This window comes from Eubalaena glacialis, chromosome 11 (assembly GCF_028564815.1).
Source record: "Eubalaena glacialis isolate mEubGla1 chromosome 11, mEubGla1.1.hap2.+ XY, whole genome shotgun sequence".
Classification (NCBI taxonomy): Eukaryota; Metazoa; Chordata; class Mammalia; order Artiodactyla; family Balaenidae; genus Eubalaena; species Eubalaena glacialis.
The window spans coordinates 110,522,215-110,549,471 of NC_083726.1; the positions used below are offsets into that span (position 1 = coordinate 110,522,215).

Sequence of the window (27,257 nt, forward strand, 5' to 3'; positions counted from 1 at the left end):
AAAATAAATAAATAAAATTTTCAGAAAATACTATAAAAAAATTTTTAAATGGTGCAGGCCAGAGATGGCGTTGACCTGGACCAGGGGAAGAAGTGGTCAAATTCTGGGTTCACTTTGAAGGTAGCACAGACAGAGTTTGCCGACCGACTGGTTGCAGGGGGAGGGTGGGGTCCAGGAAGGGCGAGAAGGTTGCAGGGCTTCAGCCTCGAGCGAGCAGAAGGGTGAGTTGGCGTTTGCTGAAAGGAGGAAGCCGGGGAGGGGTGGGCTTTGTGAGGAAGATGTGTCAGCAGTTCAGTTTGACACCTGTTAAATTTGAGATATCCGTGAGGCATGCACCCAGTCCACATTGTACACGAGTGTGAAGAATACATTTGGGAGCCATCAGCAAACAGATGGTATTTAAAGCCATGTGGCTGGATGAGATCGCCAGGCACGTCTCTGTTAAAGCAGAGGTTGAGGCAGTCTCACAGTTACTGAGTATCTAATAGGTACCAGGTTTACTATATGAACCCAAACCTAGATACTCATTTTACTGATGAAACCGAGGACCAAAAAAAATTAACTCATCAACCAGCCTGAGGGAGCAGCTAGTAAGTAGCAGAACCGGGATTCAAACTGAGATCCGTCTCAACTCCAGAGTTCGTGTTCTTCTAACCATACGGTGCCTTAATTTAATAGTACGTTGCATTTTAGAAAAAGTGCTCTTGGCAAACCATAATCAGTATCCTTATAAAATAAATATGCTATGACTCTTCTTTTGAAATGAAGATGGGAAGGAAATCCCTTAGTCATTTGTCACATGGAATGAAGATTAGATTCAGAAGCCCTGATACCCACTTTCACCAGAATTTCTCAGTTAAGACCTGCTTTACAAACTCCCTGTAACTTTATGTGAATGTGTATAATTTTTGTGACCACTTACAATATTTTAGGCTCTGCTAACTACTTTATATGCATTATCTCCTTTAGTCCTTAAAACAACTCATTGAGGCAGGTACTGTCCCCATTTTACAGATGAGGAAACTGACGCTCAACATCAAATGGCTATTAAGTGTCAATTACTGTTGGTCAACCAATCAAAAAATGAAGTACACAGGATAGTATGCTATGGGAGATCCAAAGGTATAGGAGGACTTGAGGAAAAGAGATTGTGAACATGTGATAATTTTAATATAAAACAAGAATGTAAGGAATGGCAATTTGTTGTATACAATGATTTGCCAAATGAGAGTCTTCGCCCTAAGTGCCATGCATTTAAGGCATGAGTCCATAATGCACAGGGCCATGAGTTCACCATGGTCTGCGGTAGCCTTAAAGGAGGAGACACTTGAACTGGGTTTCCGAGAATGGGTAGGACTCTATTGGGTAGAGGAGTGGTTGGAGAATGTGTCCCACCCAAAGGCATTGGCACAAGCGAAGGTCTAGAGATGAAAGACACAAGATGTATTTGAGCAAAAACTAGCATATCAGTCAGCTGGAGCAGGGAGATAGAGGCTTTAACCGGAAATGTAGTTTAGAAGATAGACCTTGAATCTTCGGCTTGGGAACTGTTGGAGTCGTTGATGTTTTCTGAGCAGGGGTTACAGGAAGAGCCCTCTGGTGGAGGATTGTTGGAGGATGCGGCTGCAGGCAGAGATGAGGTCACGGCAAGAGTTGAAGGGGGAGTGCTTGAGGGCCTTCACTGCAGATGTAGCACAGGAAAGGAAGGGGATGTGACGGTGGTGAGAAACACTGGAAAGGAGGAATCAACAGGATTTGGTGGCTGGGTATAGGGAACCAAGGAGAGGGAAGAGGCAAAGACAACTTCAAGCCTTTGAATGTAGTTGTGTGGCCTGGACAATGGTAACACCATTAACAAACAAAAGAAGAAGCCAAGAGGAGACTGATTCAGGGGGAAAGTCCATGTTGTAGTCACACAGAGTTTGAGATGGTATGTGATATCAAACTGGAAATGCCCAGCCAGGAAGTAGGAAACGTGGAACTGAAACCTGAGAAGCCAGGATTAAAGATGTGGACCTGTCTTTGGCGTAAAGATCACATTAAGTTACATGAGACTGGATGGAGTTTCCAGAGGACAGTATAGCAAGAATAGCAGAGGATCAGGGCTGACTCCTGGAGGTCAGCTGTATTTAGAAGCCAGAGAAAAGCCTTGGGTGAAAGAGAGGTTGGTGCGATTTGAATTGCGTCGCCACCCTTGGCCAAGGTAAAGCTCAAAGCAAGCACAAAGAGTGAAAAGTAAACATTTAGGAACTTTTGTAGCCATTCCATAGTGCCACATAATCCAAGCCCATGACTTTGTATTTTACAAGAGTATTGGTCCACAACGCATGGGAAATTTTGAAAACTGGTCTACACCACTGACCGAGAAGGGCTAGTCAGAGGATAAAAGAGCCAAGAGGTCCACTCCTAAGTATATACCCGAGAGAACTGAAAACATACACCACATCAAAAGTTGTACAGGAATGTTCATAGCAGCCTTATTCTTAATACCCCAAAAGTGGAAACAACCCAAATGTCCATCAACTGATGATTGGATAAATGAAGTATGGTCTGTCCAAACAAAAGAATATTATTCAGCCATAAAATATAACGATGTACTAGGGCTTCCCCGGTGGCGCAGTGGTTAAGAATCCGCCTACCAATGCAGGGGACGCGGGTTCGAGCCCTGGTCCAGGAGGATCCCACATGCCACGGAGCAACTAAGCCCATGCGCCACAACTACTGAGCCTGCACTCTAGAGCCTGCGAGCCACAACTACTGAAGCCCACGTGCCTGGAGCCCGTGCTCCGCAACAAGAGAAGCCGCCTGAGTGAGAAGCCCGCCCACCGAAACGAAGAGTAGCCCCCGCTTGCCGCAATTAGAGAAAGCCTGTGCGCAGCAATGAAGACACAACACAGCCAAAAAAAAATTTTTTTAATAAATAAATTTATATTAAAAAAATAATGAATTACTGATACATGCTACAACATAAATGCACCTTGAAAACATTATGCTGAATGAAAGAAGCCAGACACAAAAGGCCACATATAATATGACTCCATTTATATGAAATACCCAGAATAGGCAAATTTGTAGACAGTAAGTGGGTGGTCACCAGGGCCTGGAAAGTGACTGCAAACAGGGATGGGGTTTCTTCTGGGGGGTGAAAACGTGCTGGAATTAGTTGGTGGGGACGTTGCACAACCTTGTGAATGTACTAAAAACCACTCCGTTCTACACTTTTTTTAAAATTTTTATTTTATTTTACTTTTTATTTATTTATGGCTGTGTTGGGTCTTCATTGCTGCGTGGGTTTTCTCTAGTTGCGGCGAGCGGGGGCTACTTTTTGTTGCGGTGCGTGGGCATCTCACTGCGGTGGCTTCTCTTGTTGCGGAGCACGGGCTCTAGGCACGCGGGCTTCAGCAGTTGCAGCACACAGGCTTAGTAGCTGCGGCACGCGGGTCCTAGAGCGAGCAGGCTTCAGTAGTTGCGGCGCCAGGGCTCTAGGGCGCGTGGGCTTCAGTAGTTGTGGCGCACGGGCTTAGTTGCTCCACGGTATGTGGGATCTTCCCGGACCAAGGCTCGAACCCGTGTCCCCTGCATTGGCAGGCGGACTCTTAACCACTGCGCCACCAGGGACGCTCCCATTCTACTCTTTGAGTTTCATGAATTTGATGGTATGTGAAATACATCTCCATAGAATAAGAAAAAAAGCAGGGAAACTGATATCTCAAAACCAACGCCAGAGAAGCTTTCAAAAAAAAGAAAAATACAGAAGGAGCAGTTGAGGAAAGTAGGGAGGAAGAAAAGGCAGTTGGATTTGGGGCATTTTAACCAGGAAGATTAAGCCGAAACGTTATTCCGTGTCAGCAGTTCTCAAAGTGTATGTAGTCCATGAACTCCTAGGGGTCCCTGAGAACCTTGAAGTCATTTTCAGAATAAAATTAAGATGTTATTTGTCACTGTGTTGACATTTGCACTGATGGTGCAAAAGCAGCGATGGGTAAAGCTCTGTTGTTCCCTTAGTACGAATGAAGGCAAGGGCACCAAACTGAACCAGCACTCCCTGCATTCTTCACCACCAGTCAAAAAAGGGCAGGTGCACTTAAGAATTTCCTTATACAGTAGATATTGATAGATAGTATCCACACTAACAAAAGTTGTTTGAGGTCCTCAATAATTTTTAAGAATATAAAGTGATGCTGATAAACAAGGATGTACTGTATAGCACAGGGAACTATATTTAATATCTTGTAATAACCTATAGTGGAAAAGAATCCGAAAAAGAATCTATATACATATATATACACGTGTGTGTGTGTATACATAAAACTGAATCACTTTGCTGTATACCTGAAACTAACAAAACATTGTAAATTAACTGTATTTCAATTTTTTAAACATGGTTTAAAAAAAAGTGGTGCTGAGACCAAAAGGTTTGACAGCCGTTACCGTATGCTAAGGGTGTTCTGTCGGCTCTTGGCGTGGTGTCAGAGGTGGTTTTCTTCTTTTGGTAAAACCAGTATCAATACCTGGCTAAGCCAACACATAGCAGTTCTGTCTAGTTCCATCTTCTCCTTCACACCTGCCAAAACATGCTCTATTTTCTTTTCGTCAGGGTCACATGAACTACTGCCTGATCAATCGGGGTCGTATCATATTCCCACAGAGCCCAGAAATAGCGATACGGAATGAGAGGCAAAGAAATTCATCAGACTTCAGTGAAAACAGCCCATTTCTGTTTCTTCAAATGGAACTTCAGAACCTTTAGGATTAATGAGTAATTTCACAACTATCATAGTACAGAGAAGGAGCAGTTCCACTAGCAATGTCAGTTGATAGATCCGAGTTTCTGACTCAGATGGCACTTGGGCTTCAGTAAACACCCAGAGACAGGCTGGGGAAATCAGCTGGATAAATAGGCTCCATGTTGTGACTACCGGAACCCCTGAAGGGACCAAGTTCAGTGCATCCCAGCAATCTGCTTTAGGGTCACAGCATTGTGAATGCCCTTGATTCTGTTCTTGGAATGTTCCCATTCTAGTCAGGGATCCCTGGGTTTAGGGTGCAGGTTGGGTCTTCATCCTTCACCGGCTAATAAGTTTCTGCAGGGCCCTCCTTTAAACAAACAATCAAATAGAAGAAACAGTTACAGTGTGGCGGCCAAACAAGCTCTTAAAAACCTCCAGACCAGGTTTATAAAGCCAATGGCCTGTTCGGTGCCATTAAAAGAAAAACAGCAACCCCCAGTCATGGAGCTCAGGATTTTATCTTCAGGACCAGTAATACTGCTGCCCTGCCCAAGGGTTTAGGAAGGCAGAGCTTCTTAGCCCTGGCTGCACCTCAGAATCACTCAGACCTACTGGATCAGACTCTGCTGGGTGGGTGGACGGGTGAGGTGCTGCTTTTGTTGTCTTTTTAGAGATGATTCAGGTGACTGTAGCTGCTGTATCAAGCACTGGCTCCCACAAAGAAGCGCTGAGACTCAGAAGCGGCTCGTAGGACGACACTCTCCCCCCAGACAGCACATCCCTGAAGGGGTGGCTGGGCATCCAGGCTCCGAAGCTGGCCGAGCTGAGCAGCAGCCGGGAGGAGGGTTCGGTGCTGACACACTCGAAACCAGCTCCGGGTTGTCACAGCAACTCACCCAGCACAGCTCCTTCCTCCCCTTCGCAGCTTCGCTCCAGGCTCTGCTGTTCTCTGTCACGATCTTGACGTTCTTGGTTACCCGGCCTGCTGCATTCTTTTTCTTTTTCTGCCAGTTGCTCCATCTCTTTATCGTGCGTTTCCTGGTGCGCGATTAGACTTTACCTGCGTGGAACTCACCCACCTCCACTCCCCCCAAATACACCTGAAAACAGGAGAGAGCAAAAGGGCCTTGAGTGGCCAGAACAGCTGTTACCAGGCCTGGCACTAAGTCTGCAAGCAAGACACCAAGGCCCTTGCTCTTGTCTTAGATCTTTGTTTGTTTGTTTGTTTGTTTTACACCTTTAAAACAAAGTTAAGGCTTCTAAGGCCTGCAGTAAATTAGAAGGAGGGAAAGGGACTATTCTTGGCACTGAAAGCTCAAGAAGTGACTATAGATTCCCTGAATAGCAAGGAAAGGGGCAGAAAAGTGTGAAAAATGGAGACAAGGACTCAGAATGCAGGACAGTGTGGGCCCTGTCAGGGTTCTCTACATCCCAAGAGGTCATAAAGCCGTCGTGCCTCTAGAGTAGTTATGACCCAGATTACCAAGAAAATGTCCAGTTATATTCAATTTAAGGAGGCAGAGTAATGTGTGTTGTGTTTTTTAATTTCGAGCATCCCAAATGATAAAGGGTTTTAGTGATTTCACTTGGTTAAAGGTTTTTAACCCTTTAAGTGCTTTAAGAGGTAAACTCTTAGCTGTCCAGAACTTATTTATGAGTACTCTAGGTAATTAAGATCTTCCCTATTTGTTCTTTCTGGTCCTTTATACCCCTAGTCCTAAAACATTAAACATAAAAAGCAAAAGATTTAAGACATTTGGGTGTTATTCTATATACTTTCTATTACCTGGCTCTGGTTCTTAGCAATACTGGCTGCTAATCCTGCCAAATTTCTGCCCACGTGGTATGTGTGAGACTTGTCCTATTTCTTTACTCGTTCATCTGACTGAAAGGGTCACAGTTTCCTCCCTCTCTTTGGCTAGCAGTCCTATATCACTTCATCTCAGATAGCGAGAAAATAAACCATTCCATGCCACCTCGTCCCTCATTCTGTGCTACACAAGCAGAATACCTGGCATATAATAGGCACGTAATAAACATCTGTCAGATGAATGAGTGAGCAAATGAGTCAGTAATCCACAGAATATCTACAAAATCAACTATTTGCATGAAGCTATAAATTTGGTAAAGAGCGTAGCCCATTATGAGAACAGCTTTCAAAGAACACCAGCAGGGCTTCCCTAGTGGTGCAGTGGTTAAGAATCCGCCTGCCAATGCAGGGGACATGGGTTCGAGCCCTGGTCCAGGAAGATCCCACATGCCGCGGAGCAACTATGCCGGTGTGCCACAACTACTGAGCCTGCGCTCTAGAGCCCGCGAGCCACAACTACTGAAGCCTGCATGCCACAACTACTGAAGCCCACGCACCTAGAGCCCGTACTCCGCAACAAGAGAAGCCACCACAATGAGAAGCCCGCGCACCGCAACGAAGAGTAGCCCCCGCTCGCCACAACTAGAGAAAGCCCACGCACAGCAATGAAGACCCAACACAGCCAAAAATAAATTAAAAAATAAAATAAATTAAAAAAAAAAAGAACACCAGCAAATCCTGGCACCAAGAAGATAAATGGTTGATACACTGTTGTGTGAAAAAACTAGGATACATGAGTACACAGGTGGTGATCATAAGTTAAAAAAAAAAAGTTATGGGAAAAAAGACTAGAAGGACATAAGCTAATATATAACATGATTATCCATTTACTTATTCACTTAAATAATTGAGCACTTTATTTATGACACTCATCTACGCCTTGCAGAGGTAACCAAACTCACAACTATATCGCCAATGATAAACTAACTGCAACTTATGATTGAAAAGTAAAGGGAATTCCCAGGGGGTCCAGTGGTTAGGACTCCAGGCTTTCACTGCTGAGGGCACAGGTTCGATCCCTGGTCAGGGAACTAAGATTCCCGCAAGCCACGTGGCCAAAAAAAGAAAAAAAAAAGTAAGAATTGCAGCAGCTGTAAACCATGACCAACTCAGAACACTAATTATGCAATGATAGACTGGGTACAGTGTCCTTCCAAGAAACAGTAGGGATCCCAACTCTTCGCACATGTGCTCCTGCAGTAGGAAGGTTGCCAAGCACATCAGCCAGACTTCTCGATGGAACACTGAATGTGGGTCTGTAGTAAAACCAGGGAACATGCTAATTTTAGTTTAGGAATAACAAATGTTGTTGGCCCTTTTAATTCAGTAAGCAACCCTTGGCTGTGCATCATCAGTTCACGGCCCATCAGGAGATCCCCTGTAGTTCAGTCAAGCCCCGGGACCATACTTTAAATCACGGCTTGAGAAGACATTTTCCCAGTATACCTAGATGGATTTATAACTTGGTCGATGCCCATTATGTAAGGAGTGTCTACATGTATCCTGTAACTGCTATGCAACTGTATATGCCGTCAGCAACCCCAGTTTGTAGCCGGGAATAATTTATATTTATCCTCTTAACAATCTGACTGAGGGACTTCCCCAGTGGTCCAGTGGTTAGGACTCCACGCTTCCCCTGCAGGGGGCGTGGGTTCGATCCCTGGTCAGGGAACTAAGATCCCACATGCCGGGCAGCCAAAAAAAAAAGAAAAAAGAAAAGAAAAAGAAAAAATAATCTGACTGATAATACTCTGCTAGTGATGAAATTATTATAGATCATAAAGGTGTAAAATGGTGTTTCTGGGCATAGTCGGGCACCCTGAATCCCTTGTATCATTTAAGAAAAATGCAAGAGAAAATTCCTAGCAATATTTAATAAGCCATAAATGAAACCTAGTCTTCAGACCCAGTTTGTATTGCCTCAATATGAAATATCTTCAGTTTTAAATTTGTATTTACAAAGAGACTTCTTTTGATAATTGGGGATGCTGTTATTGTCTTTGTAGACATCCGTATAATGCATGTTTTTTCCTCTCTGGGCTGAGTTTCATGCCAGATCAACTTCCAAAACAAACCTGGGAGGACCCCAGACACGAGTAACCCTCTTCTGCTCTTCCTCCCCCTCCAGGTTACCCCTTGGCTTTGTTTTATCGGCATTACCTTTTCTACAAGGACAGCTACCTCATCCATCTCTTCCACACCTTTACAGGCCTCTCAATTGCTTATTATAACTTTGGTGAGTGAACTGAGCACTGTGATTACAGGGAACCTGGGAAGGAACAGACCTGAACAAAATTTCCTGGAGAGAATTTGATGGAGAGGGGAGTTGTGATGCTCTGGTAGCAGAGGATTTGTATGGGCAGGGACACAGCTTAACTTCTCCCTTCACAGACATTCCTCTCCCCGGTAAAAGCATGTTGAGAATGGTTACCCTTACCAGACACCATCAACAGAGAAGCAGCAGTTTGTCTCTGCTGTGGCTGGAACTGGCCGACAGACCCAAGCGGTCCCCTCAGGAGCATCCCTTAGGCCCAAAGTTCAGAAATACAGGAACTCCCTGGCAGTCCTTTATATTTATACAGTTAATTTCCTTCCCTTCTTCCAAAACATGAAGCTATTAAAAAAGAAGAAAAATCCTAATACCAAAGTTTTTTATATATATATATATTCTCTTTGTGTTTAGAAGTCTCAGGAAGGGTGGGAATGCAGGAAAAAAACAGGCAAAAATTTGCTCTCTCCTCCGCATCCAGGAAACCAGCTCTACCACTCCCTGCTATGCGTCGTGCTTCAGTTCCTCATCCTCCGGCTGATGGGCCGCACCATCACTGCCGTCCTCACTACCTTTTGCTTCCAGATGGTAAACGTCTTTCCCTGGGCAGCTCAGGTCACAGCTGACAGCAGTTGGGGGCGGGGAGGATGGGGACTGTGGTGTAGAAGAAGCCGTGGACCGGGAGATCCGGTTTCTAATCCTTTCTCCCCACGACACTTGGCAGTGTGGCTCTGGGTCACTTTCCAGAAGCCCCAGGTGTTTCATCTGCAGGCTGCAGTGACGATGCTTCACCCGCCTCAAGGACGGGGTGCCGGCAGTCCTTTGCGTAGGACTGTGCCATTGGGGTTCTTTGAGTCTGACCAGATTAGCCCAGCCGTCCATGAGGGGAGTCACTTAAAGGCAAGGCAGAAATTCCACGTAAAATGAGACACAGAGTGTAAGCATTGAGGACGTCTCTTCCCCTTTACACGTTTAGTTTCTAGACCAGGAGAAAGGAAAAGTGAAAAGAATACATTGGATTTCAGAGCAGGGAGAAAATAAATCATAGCAACGGTAGAATAAATATTTGCCCCTCTCCTAGGCCTACCTTCTTGCCGGATACTATTATACAGCCACTGGCAACTACGATATCAAGTGGACGATGCCACATTGTGTCCTGACCTTGAAGCTGATCGGTGAGCGGTGGGGCCCTGCCTTCCCCTCTGACACCCAGGCTCCTCTCATCCGACCGTAAGCTTACCCCAGGCCCTGCCCCGTGCGCTCCTGGCCACATCCTGTGTCCCCTCCCTCCTCTCCACCCACACCTTCTCTCTCTGCTCAGGTCTCGCCATCGACTACTATGATGGAGGGAAAGATCAAGTAAGTACCCCTCCCTCCGCAGAGACGTGAAGGAGTTTAACCAGAGGGAAGGAGGACGGCTGTTGTTATCCCCACGCCCTCATGCCCGCCCGTGTGATCGCCATTTCAGGCCGCACTGATCAAGGACTGACAAGTCTGATTGCCCGGGTCCAGGTCTTCCTCAGAGTCCAGAGATCAGGGCCAGCCAGGCACTGGGAATAGCAGCGGCAGCCGGCCTAGGCTGAGCTATGCCTGCACATGCCCATTACCCCCTGAAGCACCGGCTCTTCTCCGTACTGTCATCCCCTCAAAGAGGCTCTATGTGAAGAACCTGGATCAGTGGGGACAAGGGTGGGGAGCCCTCAGACTGGCTCTTGGGGTCCTGAACCATTCGTTCTCTTCTCGCCATAGAAATCACTGTCCTCTGAGCAACAGAAATACGCCATACGCCATGTCCCTTCCCTGCTGGAGGTTGCTGGCTTCTCCTACTTCTATGGGGCCTTCTTGGTGGGGCCCCAGTTCTCAGTGAACCACTACATGAAGCTGGTGCAGGGACAGCTGACTGACCTACCAGGCAAGATACCAAACAGGTAACGGCCCCCTTCAGTCAGGACGTCTGCGTAGGTGTCTCGCCCGACACAAAGCCACTTCTCAAGTGACTTCCTGAAGGCCGGCCGGCTGCATTCTCTGGCCTGGCCCTGGCTCACGGCCTGTGATGGGCGCTCCGTGCCTGCTCACTGCAGGAAGGGGGCCCTTTTCAGCTTGGGTCACTTCCCGCCATCCCTCCCGACCCTGTAGTACAAACATTAAAAATTCACTTTTATGCCATAGGATTTTGCCTGAACCAGTCATGTCCCTGCCTTTAAAACTCACTTTCCCAGTTTAAAAAATACTGTTAAATATATCAAAATCTATATATATAAAAATATATCTTACAGTAGAAGGTTGATAAGTTACCAGGAAAATCCTTTTGCTGAGAACTTGTCCAGCCTGCATTTGAGCATCGATCCAGCCAGGAGAGGAGGGAGCAGATCCAAAACCAGTCCTTCCCCGTCTCTGCATCGGGCTTTCAGTCCCGATGTAGCCCGAGCACATGGGGGAGTCCTCGAGGTCCACGGGACCTCTGAGGGCGAGCACCCCAGATTCCCCGGCCCACCCCCCATTGCCCCACCCCCACCCCAGAACTCGCAGGGTCTGCACGCTCCATCCTCATGTCCAGCCCTAAGGCTGCGCTCACTCTGGGAAGCTGCTCCCTCGTGAAGGTCGGAGGGCGAAGGGAGGGGCCTCCGCCCGTGGTGACCCCGCTTGTTCCTTTCCAGCACCGTACCTGCTCTCAGGCGCCTGAGTCTGGGCCTTATCTACCTAGTGGGCTACACCCTGCTCAGCCAGCACATCACAGAAGACTATCTCCTCACTGACGACTACGAAGTGAGTGCTTCCTGAACAGCAGCAGTGCGACTGCGCCAGAGATAGACAGTGGCCAGGCCAGGAGCCCGTAGATAGCCGAGAAGTGGGTAACACCACCTACAAACGCGTGTTGGTTTTGCTCTAGATCTGAGAGTTGGTGTCAATGCCAGCCGGGCCGGGACCCGTTCATCAGCCAGCACTGAACGACCTTCGCGGGCACAGGGCTGTGCCAGGTGCACTTCAGCACCCCTGACCTTCCCCCAGCGGCTCGAGCTCGCCCTCTTACAGCCAGGCGGCTCGAGCCCCCTCCGGCCCAGGCAGACCGGGGCTCTAGGAGCTCAGGACCCGGGGAGGGGGAGTGCTGGCTCGGGCTCCGTCCCAGCTCTGGGGAGGTTGGTCTCCTTCAGCTGACGTCGAACGTGGATGTAAAAGTCCCCCAGCACTAGTGTCCCAGGTGCCCGGCTCTTTAGGAGAGGAGTTGAGGACAGCACTGTTTGAGGGCCTCTCCGAGGGGGCTCCCTGCTGGGTCCCCTTGGCCTGTTGCAAAGCAGTTAGGCAGACCGTCGGGGGACACAGAGTAGTAGTCAGCCACACGTGTGAGGACGGGGAGCACGGGGGCCCCTTCCTGGCCTGGCGGTGTCCCTAATGCCCATGCCTTCTCTCCTGTCAAGAACCACAGCTTCTGGTTCCGCTGCCTGTACATGCTGGTCTGGGGCAAGGTTGTGCTGTACAAATACGTCGCCTGTTGGCTGGTCACGGTAAGGAGAGAGGGCCCGGGGCCGCGGCGAGACGAGCTGCAGGCTGGGTAGGGCGCACAGCGGCGGGGTCGCTTACTCCGTGGCTCCCTCAGGAAGGCGTGTGCATCCTGACGGGGCTGGGCTTCCACGGCCTTGATGAGCTCGGGAGGGCCAAGTGGGACACCTGCGCCAACATGAAGGTGTGGCTCTTTGAGACAGACCCCCGCTTCACGGGCACCATCGCCTCTTTCAACATCAACACCAACGCCTGGGTGGCCCGGTAAGCGCCCAGCTGGGGAGGTCGCACGTCACTTCCTCCAGCTTTCCCCACTTCGGGGGGCCCCGCCCGTCAGCCACTCTCACACACCCCCGCCACACCCACTTTTGTCCCCAACCCAACCCCCCCAAACCGTCCCTGTCATTTTTTTTTTTTTTTTAATTTATTTGTTTTTGGCTGCGTTGGGTCTTCGTTGCTGCGCGCGGACTTTCTCCACTTGCAGCGAGCGGGGGCTACTCTTCCTTGCGGTGCGCGGGCTTCTCATTGCAGTGGCTTCTCTTGTTGCGGAGCACGGGCTCTAGGTGCGCGGGCTTCAGTAATTGTGGCGCACGGGCTCAGTAGTTGTGGCTCGCAGGCTCTAGAGTGCAGGCTCAGTAGTTGTGGCACACGGGCTTAGTTGCTCCGCGGCATGTGGGATCTTCCCGGACCAGGGCTCGAACCCGCGTCCCCTGCATTGGCAGGCAGATTCTCAACCACTGCGCCACCAGGGAAGTCCCATCCCTGTCATTTCTGAAAGACAGAAACAAGGCATACATGGCCTTGAGTGCTGGGTTTTCACCCCACTTCTGCTGCTGGCCTTATGTTCACAAACACTTCCTCAGTCCCACGACTGGGGGGACTGTCGGCAGCGTGGGTGCAGGGCCTGCCCCGCTCACCGCTGCAGCCTCAGCACCAGGCGCCTGGCAGGCCCTCCGTCATTACCCGTTGTACCAGGCGGGGCCCCAGCTGAGCCTTACGTCTATTTTCTGTCTAAACCACGACTCGTCAGCTTCACTGCCTTTCATTCTAAAGTGATCGGAGGGGCTTCCCTGGTGGCGCAATGGTTAAGAATCCGCCTGCCAATGCAGGGGACACGGGTTCCAGCCCTGGTCCGGGAAGATCCCACATGCCGTGGAGCAACTAAGCCCATGCACCACAACTACTGAGCCTGCACTCTAGAGCCTGTGAGCCACAACTACTGAAGCCCGCGCACCTAGAGCCCGTGCACCGCAACGAAGGGTAGCCCCCGCTCACCGCAACTAGAGAAAGCCCACGTGCAGCAACGAAGACCCAGTGCAGCCATAAATAAATAAATAAAGTGATCGGAGGGCACTGCCTCCCCTCCCCCAGGGGGCCCGGTGGGAGCAGCCGCCACCCCTGCACCCCTAAAGACTCCAAGAACCCAGAGGCAGGATGGATCTGAGTCTCATCCTTTCTCACCCTTCTCTCTAGTTACTTCTTCAAACGACTCAAGTTCCTTGGAAATAAACAACTATCCCAGGGCCTCTCATTGCTATTCTTGTCCCTCTGGCACGGCCTCCACTCAGGGTACCTGGTCTGCTTTCAGATGGAATTCCTCATTGTTATTGTGGAAAGACAGGTAAGCCTTAAGGGTGGTGGATGAAAGGGGCCTGAGAAGGGGTAAGACGCTGAGCCCTCTCCCCTTCCTCCACAGGCTGCCAGCCTGATTCAAGACAGCCCAGCCCTGAGCAGCCTGGCCTCCATCAGGGTCCTGCAGCCCCTCTACTATCTGGTGCAGCAGACCATCCACTGGCTCTTCATGGGTTACTCGATGACTGCCTTCTGCCTCTTCACGTGGGACAAATGGCTGAAGGTACACAAGGGCCTGCCTGCCAGGAGGGGAGGGAACCACTGAAAGCTCAGGCAGTGGGGCTGAATCCAGGCCCTCTGTCTACCGCGGTGGCCTGTATCCCTCCACAGGTGTATAAATCCGTCTATTTCCTTGGCCACGTCTTCTTCTTGAGTCTACTATTCACATTGCCTTATGTTCGCAAAGCAATGGTGCCGAGGAAAGAGAAGTTAAAGAAAATGGAATAATCTATTTCCCTGGTAAGATCCCTCCAGCTGAGCTGAAACTACCAGGTTACAGAAGAGAGCAACAGACTGGGGTGGGGGTTAGTACTGGAGATGCGGGGGGAACCTCACGGGGCCTGGCTTCCAGGAACTGCAGCATGGGGCACTGACTGCCCGGAGGCATGCCCGGAGGGAGCTGGAAGGGCTGCAGACCAGGGACTAGGAGGGCGAGGCCGACCTGCCTGCCCGCCTTCTCCCCTTGCAGGTGGCCCAGAGCAGGACTGGTGCAGAAACGACTCGCCTCCCTTTCCACAGCACTCCTTCGTCCCAGAGCACAGAGAACCAGAAGCCAGGGTGCGGGAAGACGGGGCTCCCCCAGCTGTGCCTCTGCTGCCGGCCACGTCTCCATCTGGGGCCAAAGGGGAGACTCTCGTGGGAGGAGTAGAGGGGCCCATTGTCTCCCCTCTGAGCTCCCCCGTGCACGTTGCCTTATCTCTCCCCCTCTAGCCAGGAATCTGTTGTGGTTTTCTTCCGCCAATTTACTATGATTGTATATGTGCCGCTACCTCCGCCCCCCCCATGGGGGGAGGGGAGGGGCACGGCCCCGCCTGCTCCATTTTCTACCTAGGACTGTACCAGATAAAGTCACCTCAGTGTGTTGTTTTTCACTGCTAGCGCTCCTGGCTGCTTTCTTTCAGACACAGCCCTCCACATCTGCCATGGCTGAAATAATCAGGGCTCCCTCCTTTAGGGCACAAAGCCCACCTGCGAAGCCCAGGGTCAAACTGCAAACACTGTAACCTCATGTGTCTTCCTGAGGTCTGAGGGGTTATGCCAGGTCACACCATCAGAGGCTGCTGAGCTTAGGAATCCCCAAAGGACAACCAGGTTTGCAAGAACAATGTTTATAAGATAAACAAATAGCAGGTGTATAGCCTGGACCCGCGCAAGCCCCGGTCTCGGTGCAGGAAGGGGGTCTTGCAGCAGTCAGCTGAGCACCGGGGCAGGGAAGCAATGTCCACAGTCTCTGTGTCAGGGCAGGGCGCTTCTGTCAGATGACCCCCCAGGCTTCTTCAAAGGCTGTGGTGAGCTTTGCACAGGTGAGGGCAGCAGAGAGGGGGTAGTTGCTGATGGACACCATCTTCTCTGTGTACTCCACGTCCACCTGGGGAGAGGGCAGTCAGTCAGCCAACTCTGTCACTCCGTCACACGTTCAGCCCTTGTCTAGGGCAGGAAAACTACCATTTCCCAGTGCTGTTTAATACCAGTGTGGGCAAAGGACGGAGACGGCCCTGGCTTTGACCACGACACATATGCCAGCATTCCTCAAAGGATGCGCCCTGGGGGCAGGAAATGGAAGCTTCATCTGTCCCCAACTTATAAGGACAAGGATCGTCAAAACGCTAAGTGCTCCTGGGATTCTGTCCTGAGCTTCAGCTCCGGGAGGAATCTAAGAGCTGAGCCCAGGCCTTACCCTGCCATGGGCGAAGGCCCCCACCACAAAGACAACAGGGTCGCTGATGGGCACCAGCTCCCGCACATCGCCGATGACCGGGACAGAAAAAGAAGTGCCGATTTTCATACACCCAACTGGGAAGTGACGTGACACTGGATTCTTAATCACCTAAAGAAAAACAGAGAAATCAGCCCCAGACACATTCCCAGAGCACTACCTCCAACCAGTAGCTGTCAACACCTCACCTTCAAGAGCTTCTGGGGGCCATCAGCTGCTCGAACGCTGAGTTTGTGTAAAAGCTGAACTAGGGCAGAAAAAAGAGTTCAGAGCTAGCCAGAGAGCCTGCCTCTTATGCCCAGTAATTTAACCAGGAAAAACCTTAGGTGAGCTGAGCTCCACGTGCCCTGCGTGTCTACACGACTGAAATGTCACGCACAAGCAGCTGTCAAGCACATCACTGGTTGTGTGGTGACAGGCCCCCTCCCTGCTCCTCAGCCAGGAACCCAAGCAGGCTGTACCCACTGTGCGTGGGAAGAAAGCGCAGACCCCCTGTTCTGGAATCAGCCACGTGTGCCCCTCCCCCACTTAAAAATTCCACACTTAGTATATCCCTTTGCCTCTTCCTTCATCACTACGGCCAAGTTTAAGTCCTAAGGCCTCTCTCTCACCCATGAGGCCACAAAAGCGGTCAAAGGTTCTGGGAATTCGAGTCTGGGGGTTCACTTCAATCAGCACATTCTTCTGCGTGTGGATGTAAACCTGTAGCAAGCCAGCCCGGTTCAGGGGACTGTCCATCAGCATCAGTAAACTCTGAGGGAGGCAAAGACCAAGGCACGGTTAAGACTGAAGAGAAGTCGCACGCAGCTGCCTTACCTTCCGTACAGAGGCACGGGGGCCTGAGCTCTGTCCCTGAAGTTACCTGGTGAGCTATGTCTGGTCTCACTTCCCCAGGGTCCCGTCCGTTCTTCAGCAACATGGACTTGTGCTTGTCACAGCTGAGCAGCTCATACGTCTTCCCCACCTGAAGAACAGGGAACAAGATCAAGAGCAACATAAGCTGCTTTTACCTGGAACAGCGTTCTCAAAGGCGGTCCCCAAACCAGCAACATCTGGAAACTTGTTAGACAGTCACATTCTCAGGTCCACTCCAGATCTACTAAATCAGACACACGGTGTGCGGCCCCAAAAGCCCTCCAGGGGATTACTGTGTGGCCACGTCCTCCCCCCACAACCCCCATCCCATAACTGGTCTTGGAGGGAACAGGGAGGAAGAGTGCAGCCTGTGATTCCACAGGATCTAAACTGGATTGAATTTTTTTTTAATTTATTTGTTTATTTTTGGCTGCGCTGGGTCTTCGTTGCTGTGCGCAGGTGTTCTCTAGTTGCGGCGAGTAGGGGCTGCTCTTCATTGTGGTGTGCCGGCTTCTCATTGCGGTGGCTTCTCTTGTTGCGGAGCACGGGCTCTAGGCGCGTGGGCTTCAGTAGTTGTGGCTCGCGGGCTCTAGAGCGCAGGCTCAGTAGTCATGGCGCATGGGCTTAGTTGCTCCGTGGCACATGGGATCTTCCCGGACCAGGGCTTGAACCCGTGTCCCCTGCATTGGCAGGTGGATTCTCAACCACTGCGCCACCAGGGAAGTCCCTAAACTGGATTTAATTTTAAAACCTATGGCTATTAGGCAAAACCAGTGAGGGATTCTGGAACCAGGCAGAAGTGAGGTTAATGAGCAAGACTGAATGCTTGTTTATCACAAAAGCATTATGTATACACTGGGCAAAACATACACGGTCACTACCCTCAGTTTGCTTATAGCAAACATGCACAAAGAGCTGCAAATCTGAGCAGGAAGAAATGTGAAAATTCTAATGAGGCAAGAGGTAGTTTAATCAAGGAACATTCTCATAAGTAAAACAAAGAGGGGTGGTTCCAGTTTTAAGGCACGTGAGCAACCGCTAAAAGAAACAATTGCAAATCAGAGCCCTGAGGAGCATTATAGGGTGGTCAATAAAAAGTTTAAAAACATGGGCTTCCTTGGTGGCGCAGTGGTTGAGAATCTGCCTGCCAGTGCAGGGGACACGGGTTCGAGCCCTGGTCTGGGAAGATCCCACATGCCGCGGAGCAACTAGGCCCGTGAGCCACAACTACTGAGCCTGCGCGTCTGGAGCCTGTGCTCCACAACAAGAGGGACCACGATAGTCAGAGGCCCGCGCACCGCGATGAAGAGTGGCCCCCGCTTGCCGCAACTAGAGAAAGCCCTCGCACAGAAACGAAGACCCAACACAGCCATAAAATAAATAATAAATAAGCAAATGTGGGGAAAAAATAAAAATAAAAACATACCAGTAAGTACAAACACAGGTTTTGAAAAGGCCAAGTTTTTATGTATCAACACAACATTTGTATGTCCGGCAACATCTTGAGATATGACTCCAAAAAGTTTGGGGGAAGAGGCATATAGATTTTGAAATTAACTGAGTACCTGAAATAACAAGAATGTCACAGAGAGTAAAACACAGGACCAAGAACTAAGTCCATGGGACACTCTTAGTTATAGAAGAAAAAGAACCTCCTGAATAAAAGAATCTAGTTTTGACCCATTAGTAAGTTATAACCAGGGTTTCGTTCTCTTAATGGAACAGAATAGAAAACATCAGAGTACTTCAAATGTAGTCATGGTAAGTAAAGGCTTATGAAACTTTCGGCTTCATATAGTTGAGTGTGCATACTGGCTCACGATGTAATTTTTTTTATTGTGGGCTGTGGTTAATAAGCTTAAAAACCACTAACTAGAATAATCAGAGAATGAATACCATGTGTATTCTGTAATAGGCACTGGAGATACAAGAATTTTTAAAACCTTATTCTCTGTCCTCATTATAGCCTTCTAGTGGAAGAGACAAACTAAACAAGCACATCAGTATTTAATTCGAATTGTGATAAACATTACGAAGGAAAACTAAACGGTTCACTAAACGATTATAAGGACCTGATTTATACCAGGAAGGGAGTCATTTCTATGGGAAAGTAACATTTAACCTAATAACTGAAGAATGAGTAGCCTAATAGACTCAATAATTGTTAAATGAATAAACATTAAGTAGGAATTAATAAAGCAAAGAGTTGAGTAAAGGGTGCTTGCAGTTAAACAACATTATCTGCAATGACCTTAAGGTATAAGAGAACGTAGTGCTTTCAAAGAGCTTAAAGAAGGCCAGTGAGGCTGGAGTACAAAGAATAAATGGAGGGACTTCCCTGGTGGTGCAGTGGATGAGACCCTGTGCTCCCAACACAGGGGGCCCAGGTTCGATCCCTGGTCAGGGAACTAGATCCCACATGCATGCCGCAACTAAGAGTTCGCATGCCACAACTAAGGAGCCCTGGAGCCGCAACTAAGGAGCCCACCTGCCCCAACTAAGACCCAGCACAACCAAATTAATTAATTAATTAATTGTTTTAAGGGGGGGGATATACGTATACATATAGCTGATTCACTTCATTGTACAGCAGAAACTAACACAACATTGTAAAGCAATTACACTCTAATAAAAAATAAACAATTTTTAAAAATTGAAAAAGAATAAATGGAGAGTGCAGGCCCAGGTAAGGCTTGCAGAAGCAAGAGGTATCAGCACAAGGAAGACAAAGCTAACAGTATGGAAGATTTCTACCAGCTATGGAGTCCATCACCCTTGGAGTACCATTAATGACAACTGGCCTAATACATTCCAGAGCATGCTCTAGGAACTTTAATTTGCCCACAACCTTTTCAACTTCCTAATAAGTAATCTGAATCAAGAATAATAATAACAACTATTTCCAAGTGACAGAAATTATTCTAAACCCTTTCCACATATTAACTCCTTTAATCCTTCCCACAACCCAGTAAAATAGGTACTACTGTCATCCCCACAGATATGAAGAAATGAAGTGGTTAAGTGACACTCAGAATCAATAGCCTGGGAAGACGGCGGCAATGAAGTGAGAGATGAATATATGAACCTATAATTAGGTTAGAAATATCAATTATAGAAGAAAATGAAAGGAAACCTGATTAGCTGGTCATTTAAAAAAAAAAAAGTTTTCTAAACTGCAAGCTTAATAAAGTGCCATAGTGGTTGAGGAAGAAAAGATGGAAATGAATTGCACTCAGATTACTATGGCAATGTACTACTTTTAAAGCACTTTCATTACAATCCCCCTGCAAAGTATTAACCCCCGCTTTACAAACTAAGGACAACCTTGTTTTCTCAAAATCACACACTTGAAATAAGTGTAAGAACCAAGATTAAACTCCGGGTCTGGCTTCTAAACCAGTGCTATTTCTTCTGGCCCTACTCACTGAACAAGTTTAGTTCTAAACAGTATGAGAAACAGTATCAGAAAGAATGAGAACACTGCACAAATTTTTAAGACAGGGAACTGCCGGATTTGTTCGGGAGAAGAGCCAAATGATAAGTAAAAATAAAGATGTGAAAGTATTAATGATAACCTGGTCCAGGCAGTGTTTTGAAATGTACAGTAATAGAAAGGAGAGTGACAGACACCTTTCAACGTATTAAAACATTAAGTCCTTACAAATAAAAGGGTGGGAAGACTGAGCTACAGTAACTACCTTTCCCCTCTGCCTAGTAAGCTTGTCTTGGGATGAAGCGGGACGACGCGATGGACGAAATCCCTTCCCCTTAGACGACTTCGGGGTTGGGGATGGGGTTAGGGTTACCACAGAATCCTAGTAAATCAATCGGAAGCAAGCATGTGACGGCTGCAATGGGATTCAAGGGCAAAGAAAACGAGCACTGCCGACCCGTGTTAAAGGAAGAGACAGTCGACTAGGCCACTCTTTCTCCAAAAGCATGTTTCACCTGTCTCCTCTTTCTCCATCCACTTTGAGCCCATCACCCTCACCCAACCCGGTCCCATCCTATCGATCTACTAGCTCTTCACCCCCTAGTCCGCAACTACCTTGACTGTCTCCAGACTGGCCCCTTCCAGCACCACAATGAGCCTACGGCCTCCGATCTTGCTTCCCGCCCCGAGTCGGGGCCGCTTGGGCGTCACAGCCTCCCAGTCCTCGTCCTGCTCCGCGGCGCGCCGCTCACGAGGTTGGAATCCGCCACCGGGCGCTGCCATCTTGCAACCGGACCGGAAATTGTGTAACGTCCTTAAACTAGGGCCTCTCGCTCGCCCCAATCGCAAGCTTCCTTCCGTCTGCCATTTTGAAAGTGGGCGCTCGGAAATGGCGACGGCTGGCTGCAGGTGCCCCCGAAGCCGCTCTGGGAGGGCAGGGTTCCAGAAAGGGGAGGGAACTTCCAGAGGCGTGCTTCCTGTGCCGCAAGCTCGGGTCCGCCGTAGGCTGGGGGGAGAGTTTAGAAGGGAGCGCACTTCCGGTGCCCTTTCTCCCGCGAGCACCTGGGGCCCGGACCCTCGTGTGGAGGGTGCGATCCGTAAACTGGAGAGCGGTAGAGGCGGGCCGGCACCCCCTTCGGACCACTGGTGCCGCCGGCCTCAGGACAGAACATGGCCCAGAACTTGAAGGACTTAGCGGGACGGCTGCCCTCCGGGCCCCGGGGCATGGGCACGGCGCTGAAGCTGCTGCTGGGGGCCGGCGCCGTGGCCTACGGCGTCCGCGAGTCGGTGTTCACCGGTGAGCAACCTCCGCCTGCCCTCCGGATTCCGTCCGACCCTTCCCGGACCCCTGCCCAGCCCCGCCAGGTCCCCGCGCTCACCCAGGCCCTCACCCCACCCCACCAGAGGCTGGCACGTACTCTGAGTCCGGCCTGGGCTGACCCCTACCCCTCTCCCTGCAGTGGAAGGAGGGCAGAGAGCCATTTTCTTTAATCGGATCGGAGGCGTGCAGCAGGACACCATTCTGGCCGAGGGCCTTCACTTCAGGTAATGGCGGGCAGAGCGGACTGACCCTGACCCTTCACCCTTGAACGCCGACCCACCTATGGCTGTGGGAGGACTTTCAGCGGGATTCCGCGCCGCTCTTTACCCTCCCCACCCCATCTCCCAGAACAGTGCGTGCCGGCCACATCTTCAGGAGCACATGCTGTTGTTCTCCGGAGGGAGAAGAGAATTTCTTTTTGACCGTGGTCATTAAGAGGAGGAGCAGGCCAAGAAACACGTGGTGAAGGAAAACCGGGCAAAACTAGGGAAACCGTAGTCTCCTAATCCCTGTCCCTGTTCCCTCCCCTCCAGGATCCCCTGGTTCCAGTACCCCATCATCTATGACATTCGCGCCAGACCCCGAAAAATTTCCTCCCCCACAGGCTCCAAAGGTAGGTCTGGGCACTGGGGCGTCACTGGCGGTAAACAAGGGAGCCTGGCCAGAGACTAGGCAAGATGGGAGTGTCAGATCTCTTGGGCCTTGGTTTCCACCTCTGCAAACAAGCCAAAGTAAAGGTACCTGCTTCTGGAGTTCAAGCAGTACATTCTAGACACGCTGTGCATTTCCACATTTTTCAACTGTTCCTCCCCCCCTAATGTAAACTCAGTGAGAGCACTGTTTGTCCTTTGTCTTAGTCACTGCCTAGATCAAAGCCTTGTTTTAAAACCTTTCTTTCTTCTAATTCTTTGACTCATTAATCTACTCGTACGCTCTGTCTTGGGGAAGCTTGGCCGCACTCTTCACTGGTGCACCTGTTCCCTCCTAGACCATTCACAGAAGCTGTGCCTTTGAGATTCCCCAGACCAACCCTTTCACACATACACACACACACACACACACACAGGTACACAATGAGGCAAGTAGCTCACCTGTAACGTACTGTTTTGCACGATTTTTAGTGCAAGTTGCTTAACATTCCCGAAACCCTAGGCCCTAAGAAGTCAAGGATTCACAAAACACCATCTTTGTTCTCAAGTCCTTATAGTCTAGTTCAGGATTATGATACAGTGTAACAGAGCCTAAAATAGAGGAGCGAAAAGAAAGGTCAGCTTTACTGGAGGAGGGTTGTGGGTAGAGAAGACTTGACAGTGGACAGGGACGCATTTGGTCTGTGCCGAGTCACTCCTCCCCGCGGGGCAGTTCCGGACCACAGGGCATTGCCCTGGGTATAGAGAGAAGCCAGAGGAGAAAATGCTTGGGGAGGGAGGCTTTGCTAAGAAGCCAGGTAAGGCCCCCGTGGCCTTGCCCAGCCACTGCTGACCTCACTCTTAGACCTGCAGATGGTGAACATCTCCCTGCGGGTGCTGTCCAGACCCAACGCCCTGGAGCTTCCCAGCATGTACCAGCGCCTGGGGCTGGACTACGAGGAGCGAGTGTTGCCGTCCATTGTCAACGAGGTGCTCAAGAGCGTGGTGGCCAAGTTCAACGCCTCCCAGCTGATCACCCAGCGGGCCCAGGTCTGACTCCGGCTCCCATCACCATCTGCATAGCGTCAGCATTTCCCTCCTAGGCCCAGCGCACTGGGTGTTAGGAAAGGGTAGTGACCCGAGGTCCGTTGCCACCAAAAAGCTGTGTAGATGGCCACCGTGGGAAATGAGGAGAGCCAAGATTGGAGCTCGATAACAGTTAGTGTCGGGCGGCGTGGGAGAAAAGTGGTCCAGGCGTGCGTGTGGGGTTGGTACAGCGTGGAGGACTCAGCGTGACCCAAGTCCTTCCCAGCTCAGCTGGCCTAGTAAGGAACTAAGAAAGGGTTAGCGCACTTTCTGCGGTTTTCCGGAGATCTGGGATTCTGATGATCACAGCAGCACGCCTTCCTTTCAGTTCTCCAGTCCCCTCAATGCCCCTCTGCCCTCCCCTCCTCCCCCCGGCCCCCAGGTGTCCTTGTTGATCCGACGGGAGCTGACAGAGAGGGCCAAGGACTTCAGCCTCATACTGGATGATGTAGCCATCACTGAGCTGAGCTTTAGCCGAGAATACACGGCTGCTGTAGAAGCTAAACAAGTGGGTGAGTCGCAAGAGGAGTCAGGCAAGGGTTTCTGAGGAAGCAGGAGGAGGGATGGGGTTCCTGACACCTTACATCTGTGACCCCGATTCTCTCCCACCACAGCCCAGCAGGAGGCCCAGCGGGCCCAGTTCTTGGTGGAAAAAGCGAAGCAGGAACAGCGGCAGAAGATCGTGCAGGCCGAGGGTGAGGCTGAGGCCGCCAAGATGATATCCTTCTGCTGCAGAGCTCTCAGCCCAGCCCCTGGAACACTCTGCTTCCCATCCGGCCCTGTGGGCTGGCTGATGAGACTAAGGCGAATGCGAACCGTGCTCTTTGACCCCTGGGGGTTGGGGTGCCGGGTGGGATCTGAAGTCTTGGTGGGGCACCTGAGGCCTGGCTCCTCACCGTAAGGCAGATCAATAGCACTGCTGGCCTTGCCTCCATCTGTGCTGCTGCCTCCTGTTCCCAGCAGCTGCCTGCGGGGAGGCCTACAGGTGGGGGCAAAGTAGGGCTGGGCACGAGCCACCTGAGCGCAACCTTGGATCTGACAGCCCAGAGGATGGCTGAGTGAGCGGAGTCATAAGGGTGCGGCCCCAGCTGAGATCTGGCCTTGTGTGAACCCTTAACCCCACCCTGCTCACCTGGGAGAAGCTCTGGGCAAGAACCCGGGCTACATCAAGCTGCGCAAGATTCGGGCAGCCCAGAACATCTCCAAGACGGTGAGTGTGAGCTCCAGGCCGCCTTGAGGGGGGGAAAGTGTTTCTACACATTGAAATGAGGGAATTAGGATCTTGCTTGTTCGGATTTCTATTCAAACTGGCTTCTCTGATACTCTCCCATCAAAAATGATGTCCCCTGGGCGCCCCTGACCTTTTGTTCATGCTTCTTGTGGACCTAACACATCACAGTTGCTCGCTGCTCTGGATCCTTGTGTGAGCGCAGAAACCGTGGCTCTCACATCGCCACATCCCTGTTCGTAACCCACACGTGTTCTGCCAGTGGTTACTGAATTGCAAGGGTAGGAATCAAGGTCTTTTTTGCTTGGTACAAACATCCATCTTACTTTCTGCCCTGTAGATCGCCACATCACAGAATCGTATCTATCTCACTGCTGACAACCTTGTGCTGAACCTACAGGATGAAAGTTTCACCCGGTGAGAGACATGGCCTTCAGGTGGGGTGTTGACACAGAACAAGGGCCAGAGTCTGGCCGCTTGGGCTCTGGAGCCTGTTACCAGCTTACTCGTGTGACCCTTGAAAACACCATGTCTCTGAACCTGTTAGAAAAGTGGGTGGTTGACAATTCCTAACTTGCATCTCACGGGATTGATTTTATGCGATCCAATGGGATTATTCATGTAAAAAGCACTTTAATTGTAAAGTTTTAAGTGAAAAGTGGTAAAAGATGATATTGGCTGTTCTTCCTCGGGAGCTGCTCTGGGGCACGGAAGGATGCTAGGAAAGCAGGGGTGAGAAATGGCAGTGGCCAGGGAGCAAGTCTTCTTTCCAGAGCCTGAGATTCCCGGCTTCCAACATGACTTGTCTTTTTCTCTTGGGAGCGGAGGAGGGTTTAGAGTTGGGTGGGGCATGAAACTGTCAAATCACATGTACCTTTCTCTTGTCGTTCTGTGTTCCCTGTTCATCTGGTGACCTGGCGTCCACAGGGGAAGGTAAGTTGATGGTGCATCCTTGTTTCTATGGGGTCCTGCCTTTTCCCCACCACTTCACCTTTCTCACCTCCCCACCCACACATTCAGGGAGGAGGGTAGGTGAGGAGGGAGTGGCCCGAGGTGCTCTGCCTCTCACAGGTATGTCCCCTAATAATGTCACCGTCTGTCTCACTTCCACAGTGACAGCCTCATCAAGGGTAAGAAATGAACCGCTGAACAAGAACTCCACCCCCAGGGAGGAAGTGGATCTTTTTCTTCCCCGGTTTTTGAGGAGCCAACTTGGGGCCCTACCCAGCCCCCACTGTCCTGTGATGGTCCCTCTGCATCTGTCCTCCCAGCCCTTCTTGGATGAAGACTGACTATTTTCAGGGGAGTGACGTTTCTCCCGGTGTCGGCCAGGGGTGTTGGGACAGTGTGTGATTTCCTGCAGGGTTGATTCCTCCCTTGTGGTCAGAAGCAACAACCACCACCCCAGAGATTCTCAATAAATGTTTATTACTTAAGCTGAAGTCAAAGCCTCTGGTGTCTGAACTGGGCTGGGGAGGCACGCATGCGCACGCTCACACCGCGCACCCCTGGGTCCTTCTTCGTCTCTTCCAGCAGGGGGCGCGAGGACACTGGCCAGGGCAGGTAGGCAGAGCTGGGGCCTGCTGCTGTCACCCTGGAAGCCGGCAGAGCCGGATCCAGAACAGGACCCAGGGTGGGAACTGCAAGTCCTGGAGTCCGAGGCCAGCTGCACTCCCCACCCCACCCTCCTAAACCACATCACCCCTTTGTTTACCAACATCTCCTTTTTTAAAGGCTGGAGCAGCTGTGGCTTTGCTGATCTAGACCAAAAATCTGATGACCCCAACAGGAGCTGCTTCCTTGGTAACAGGGCTCCATGCAGCTGTGGGGAGACCACTTGTGCTCATCAGGGGGTTTACGTGTTCAGACGGCTGGCGGACCGTGTTGCCTGCTGCAGGCTACCCACACTTCCGTCTCTCAATCAGGGCTTGACCTCTGGAGGTGGGCTCTTCACTCCCACAGCCCTGAGCCCCCAACAGGACAGGCGCCTCCTCCCTCCCCGGCGCCGCCCTTGCTGAGGGTTGGGCGGCCACGAAACGAGGCCGCTGGCTGTGCCCACGTGCCACCCCAGCTGTGCCGGGCCGAAAGTGTAGGCGGGAATCCTGGAATTCTTAGGGGCGGGGTTAGAGGGCACAGGGCCTGGGTTCACCTTCAGCTGCTTCGGTTTTTGAAGAAAGTAGGTTAACTGTCCCCTGCTCTGCAGGTTGACTGTCATGAAAGGGACGGGGAGACAAAGCAGATGTGGCCGCCCCAGCCCTGAGGAACTGGAAGCCCGAGGTGAGAGGTGAATGAGCAGAACGAGTCCGCCCACGTCCCATCCACGTTTTATTTCCTTCGCATTCCCGAGGCAGGAAGAGGATGGAGGTGCCCAGAGAACCAGCGTGTTTCCAAGTCCCGCTGTGTCTCCGAGGCAGCCATTTTGTCTCCTCCCATTGTTTCCCTTTCCTAGTGACTTACCCCCCCCCATCCCCAGGGGTAAAGGTCAGAGGTTGCTGGTCTGGAGGCCTCCGTGGTCTTCAGGGCTCCCTGAAGGTCATTGGCGAGGGCACCGGCCGGGGGCCATCTTTACCAGACAGTGTTAGGAGCTTCACCATTAGACCATCCAACACTGTGCTGGAAGATGGACCCAGAGCCGGCCACAGGCGTCCGGGCTGAAGCCGGCCAGTCGCTCCAAGGACCCTGGCCGCAGGCCAGCTGAGGTCTATTGAAAGTCTGCGAGCCAATCCCAAGCTCAGGGTCAAGCTGTGGGTTCTGGATCCTCCAGATGACA

The 27,257-nt window shown here is 50.7% G+C and overlaps 3 protein-coding genes and 1 non-coding gene across 5 annotated transcripts in view; 3 read left to right on the forward strand and 1 right to left on the reverse strand.

Moving 5' to 3' along the window:
* The window catches only part of LPCAT3 (lysophosphatidylcholine acyltransferase 3), a 36,623-nt gene extending 21,527 nt beyond the window's left edge, over window positions 1-15,096 (forward strand). Inside the window, exons 2-13 of one of the 2 annotated variants that reach the window (XM_061204383.1) lie at window positions 8,729-8,836; window positions 9,351-9,457; window positions 9,951-10,044; window positions 10,191-10,228; window positions 10,619-10,797; window positions 11,527-11,635; window positions 12,286-12,372; window positions 12,465-12,631; window positions 13,841-13,988; window positions 14,064-14,222; window positions 14,330-14,458; window positions 14,688-15,096. In XM_061204383.1, the coding sequence (XP_061060366.1) occupies window positions 8,729-8,836; window positions 9,351-9,457; window positions 9,951-10,044; window positions 10,191-10,228; window positions 10,619-10,797; window positions 11,527-11,635; window positions 12,286-12,372; window positions 12,465-12,631; window positions 13,841-13,988; window positions 14,064-14,222; window positions 14,330-14,446 (1,313 nt within the window). In that variant the 3' untranslated portion in view covers window positions 14,447-14,458; window positions 14,688-15,096. The remainder of the gene's footprint in view (window positions 1-8,728; window positions 8,837-9,350; window positions 9,458-9,950; window positions 10,045-10,190; window positions 10,229-10,618; window positions 10,798-11,526; window positions 11,636-12,285; window positions 12,373-12,464; window positions 12,632-13,840; window positions 13,989-14,063; window positions 14,223-14,329; window positions 14,459-14,687) is intronic. The other variant, XM_061204384.1, reaches the window with a different exon arrangement.
* A 215-nt stretch (window positions 15,097-15,311) lies between these two features.
* On the reverse strand, window positions 15,312-21,116 carry EMG1 (EMG1 N1-specific pseudouridine methyltransferase). Its single transcript, XM_061205645.1, has 6 exons — window positions 20,839-21,116; window positions 16,798-16,899; window positions 16,547-16,688; window positions 16,124-16,182; window positions 15,897-16,046; window positions 15,312-15,587 (listed from the first exon to the last, which is right to left on the reverse strand). The coding sequence occupies exons 1-6, from the start codon at window positions 21,004-21,006 to the stop codon at window positions 15,474-15,476; spliced, it is 735 nt and encodes a 244-aa protein (XP_061061628.1). The 5' UTR covers window positions 21,007-21,116; the 3' UTR covers window positions 15,312-15,473.
* Window positions 21,117-21,199: 83 nt separating this feature from the next.
* PHB2 (prohibitin 2) lies at window positions 21,200-25,929 on the forward strand. Its single transcript, XM_061205644.1, has 8 exons — window positions 21,200-21,520; window positions 21,684-21,768; window positions 22,078-22,157; window positions 23,039-23,223; window positions 23,642-23,771; window positions 23,874-23,977; window positions 24,392-24,469; window positions 24,828-25,929. The coding sequence occupies exons 1-8, from the start codon at window positions 21,394-21,396 to the stop codon at window positions 24,906-24,908; spliced, it is 870 nt and encodes a 289-aa protein (XP_061061627.1). The 5' UTR covers window positions 21,200-21,393; the 3' UTR covers window positions 24,909-25,929.
* Window positions 24,046-24,300, forward strand: LOC133101851 (small nucleolar RNA U89). The gene has a single exon (XR_009702739.1). It is a non-coding gene; the product is annotated as a small nucleolar RNA U89 (small nucleolar RNA).
* Window positions 25,930-27,257: the final 1,328 nt, after the last annotated feature.

What these genes read in the sequence shown, in the direction of transcription:
- EMG1 (XM_061205645.1), bottom strand. Translation starts at nt 21,006, where the DNA reads ATGGCAGCGCCCGGTGGCGGATTCCAACCTCGTGAGCGGCGCGCCGCG. An exon ending in CCGCTTTTGTGGCCTCATGG is followed by an intron (nt 16,183 to 16,546) that starts GTGAGAGAGAGG and finishes TTTCTGCCCTAG; the next exon opens with TTCAGCTTTTACACAAACTC. An exon ending in GCCCCCAGAAGCTCTTGAAG is followed by an intron (nt 16,047 to 16,123) that starts GTGAGGTGTTGA and finishes GTTTTTCTTTAG; the next exon opens with GTGATTAAGAATCCAGTGTC.
- PHB2 (XM_061205644.1), top strand. Translation starts at nt 21,394, where the DNA reads ATGGCCCAGAACTTGAAGGACTTAGCGGGACGGCTGCCCTCCGGGCCC. An exon ending in TGATCACCCAGCGGGCCCAG is followed by an intron (nt 23,224 to 23,641) that starts GTCTGACTCCGG and finishes CCCGGCCCCCAG; the next exon opens with GTGTCCTTGTTGATCCGACG. An exon ending in AGGCTGAGGCCGCCAAGATG is followed by an intron (nt 23,978 to 24,391) that starts ATATCCTTCTGC and finishes CACCCTGCTCAC; the next exon opens with CTGGGAGAAGCTCTGGGCAA.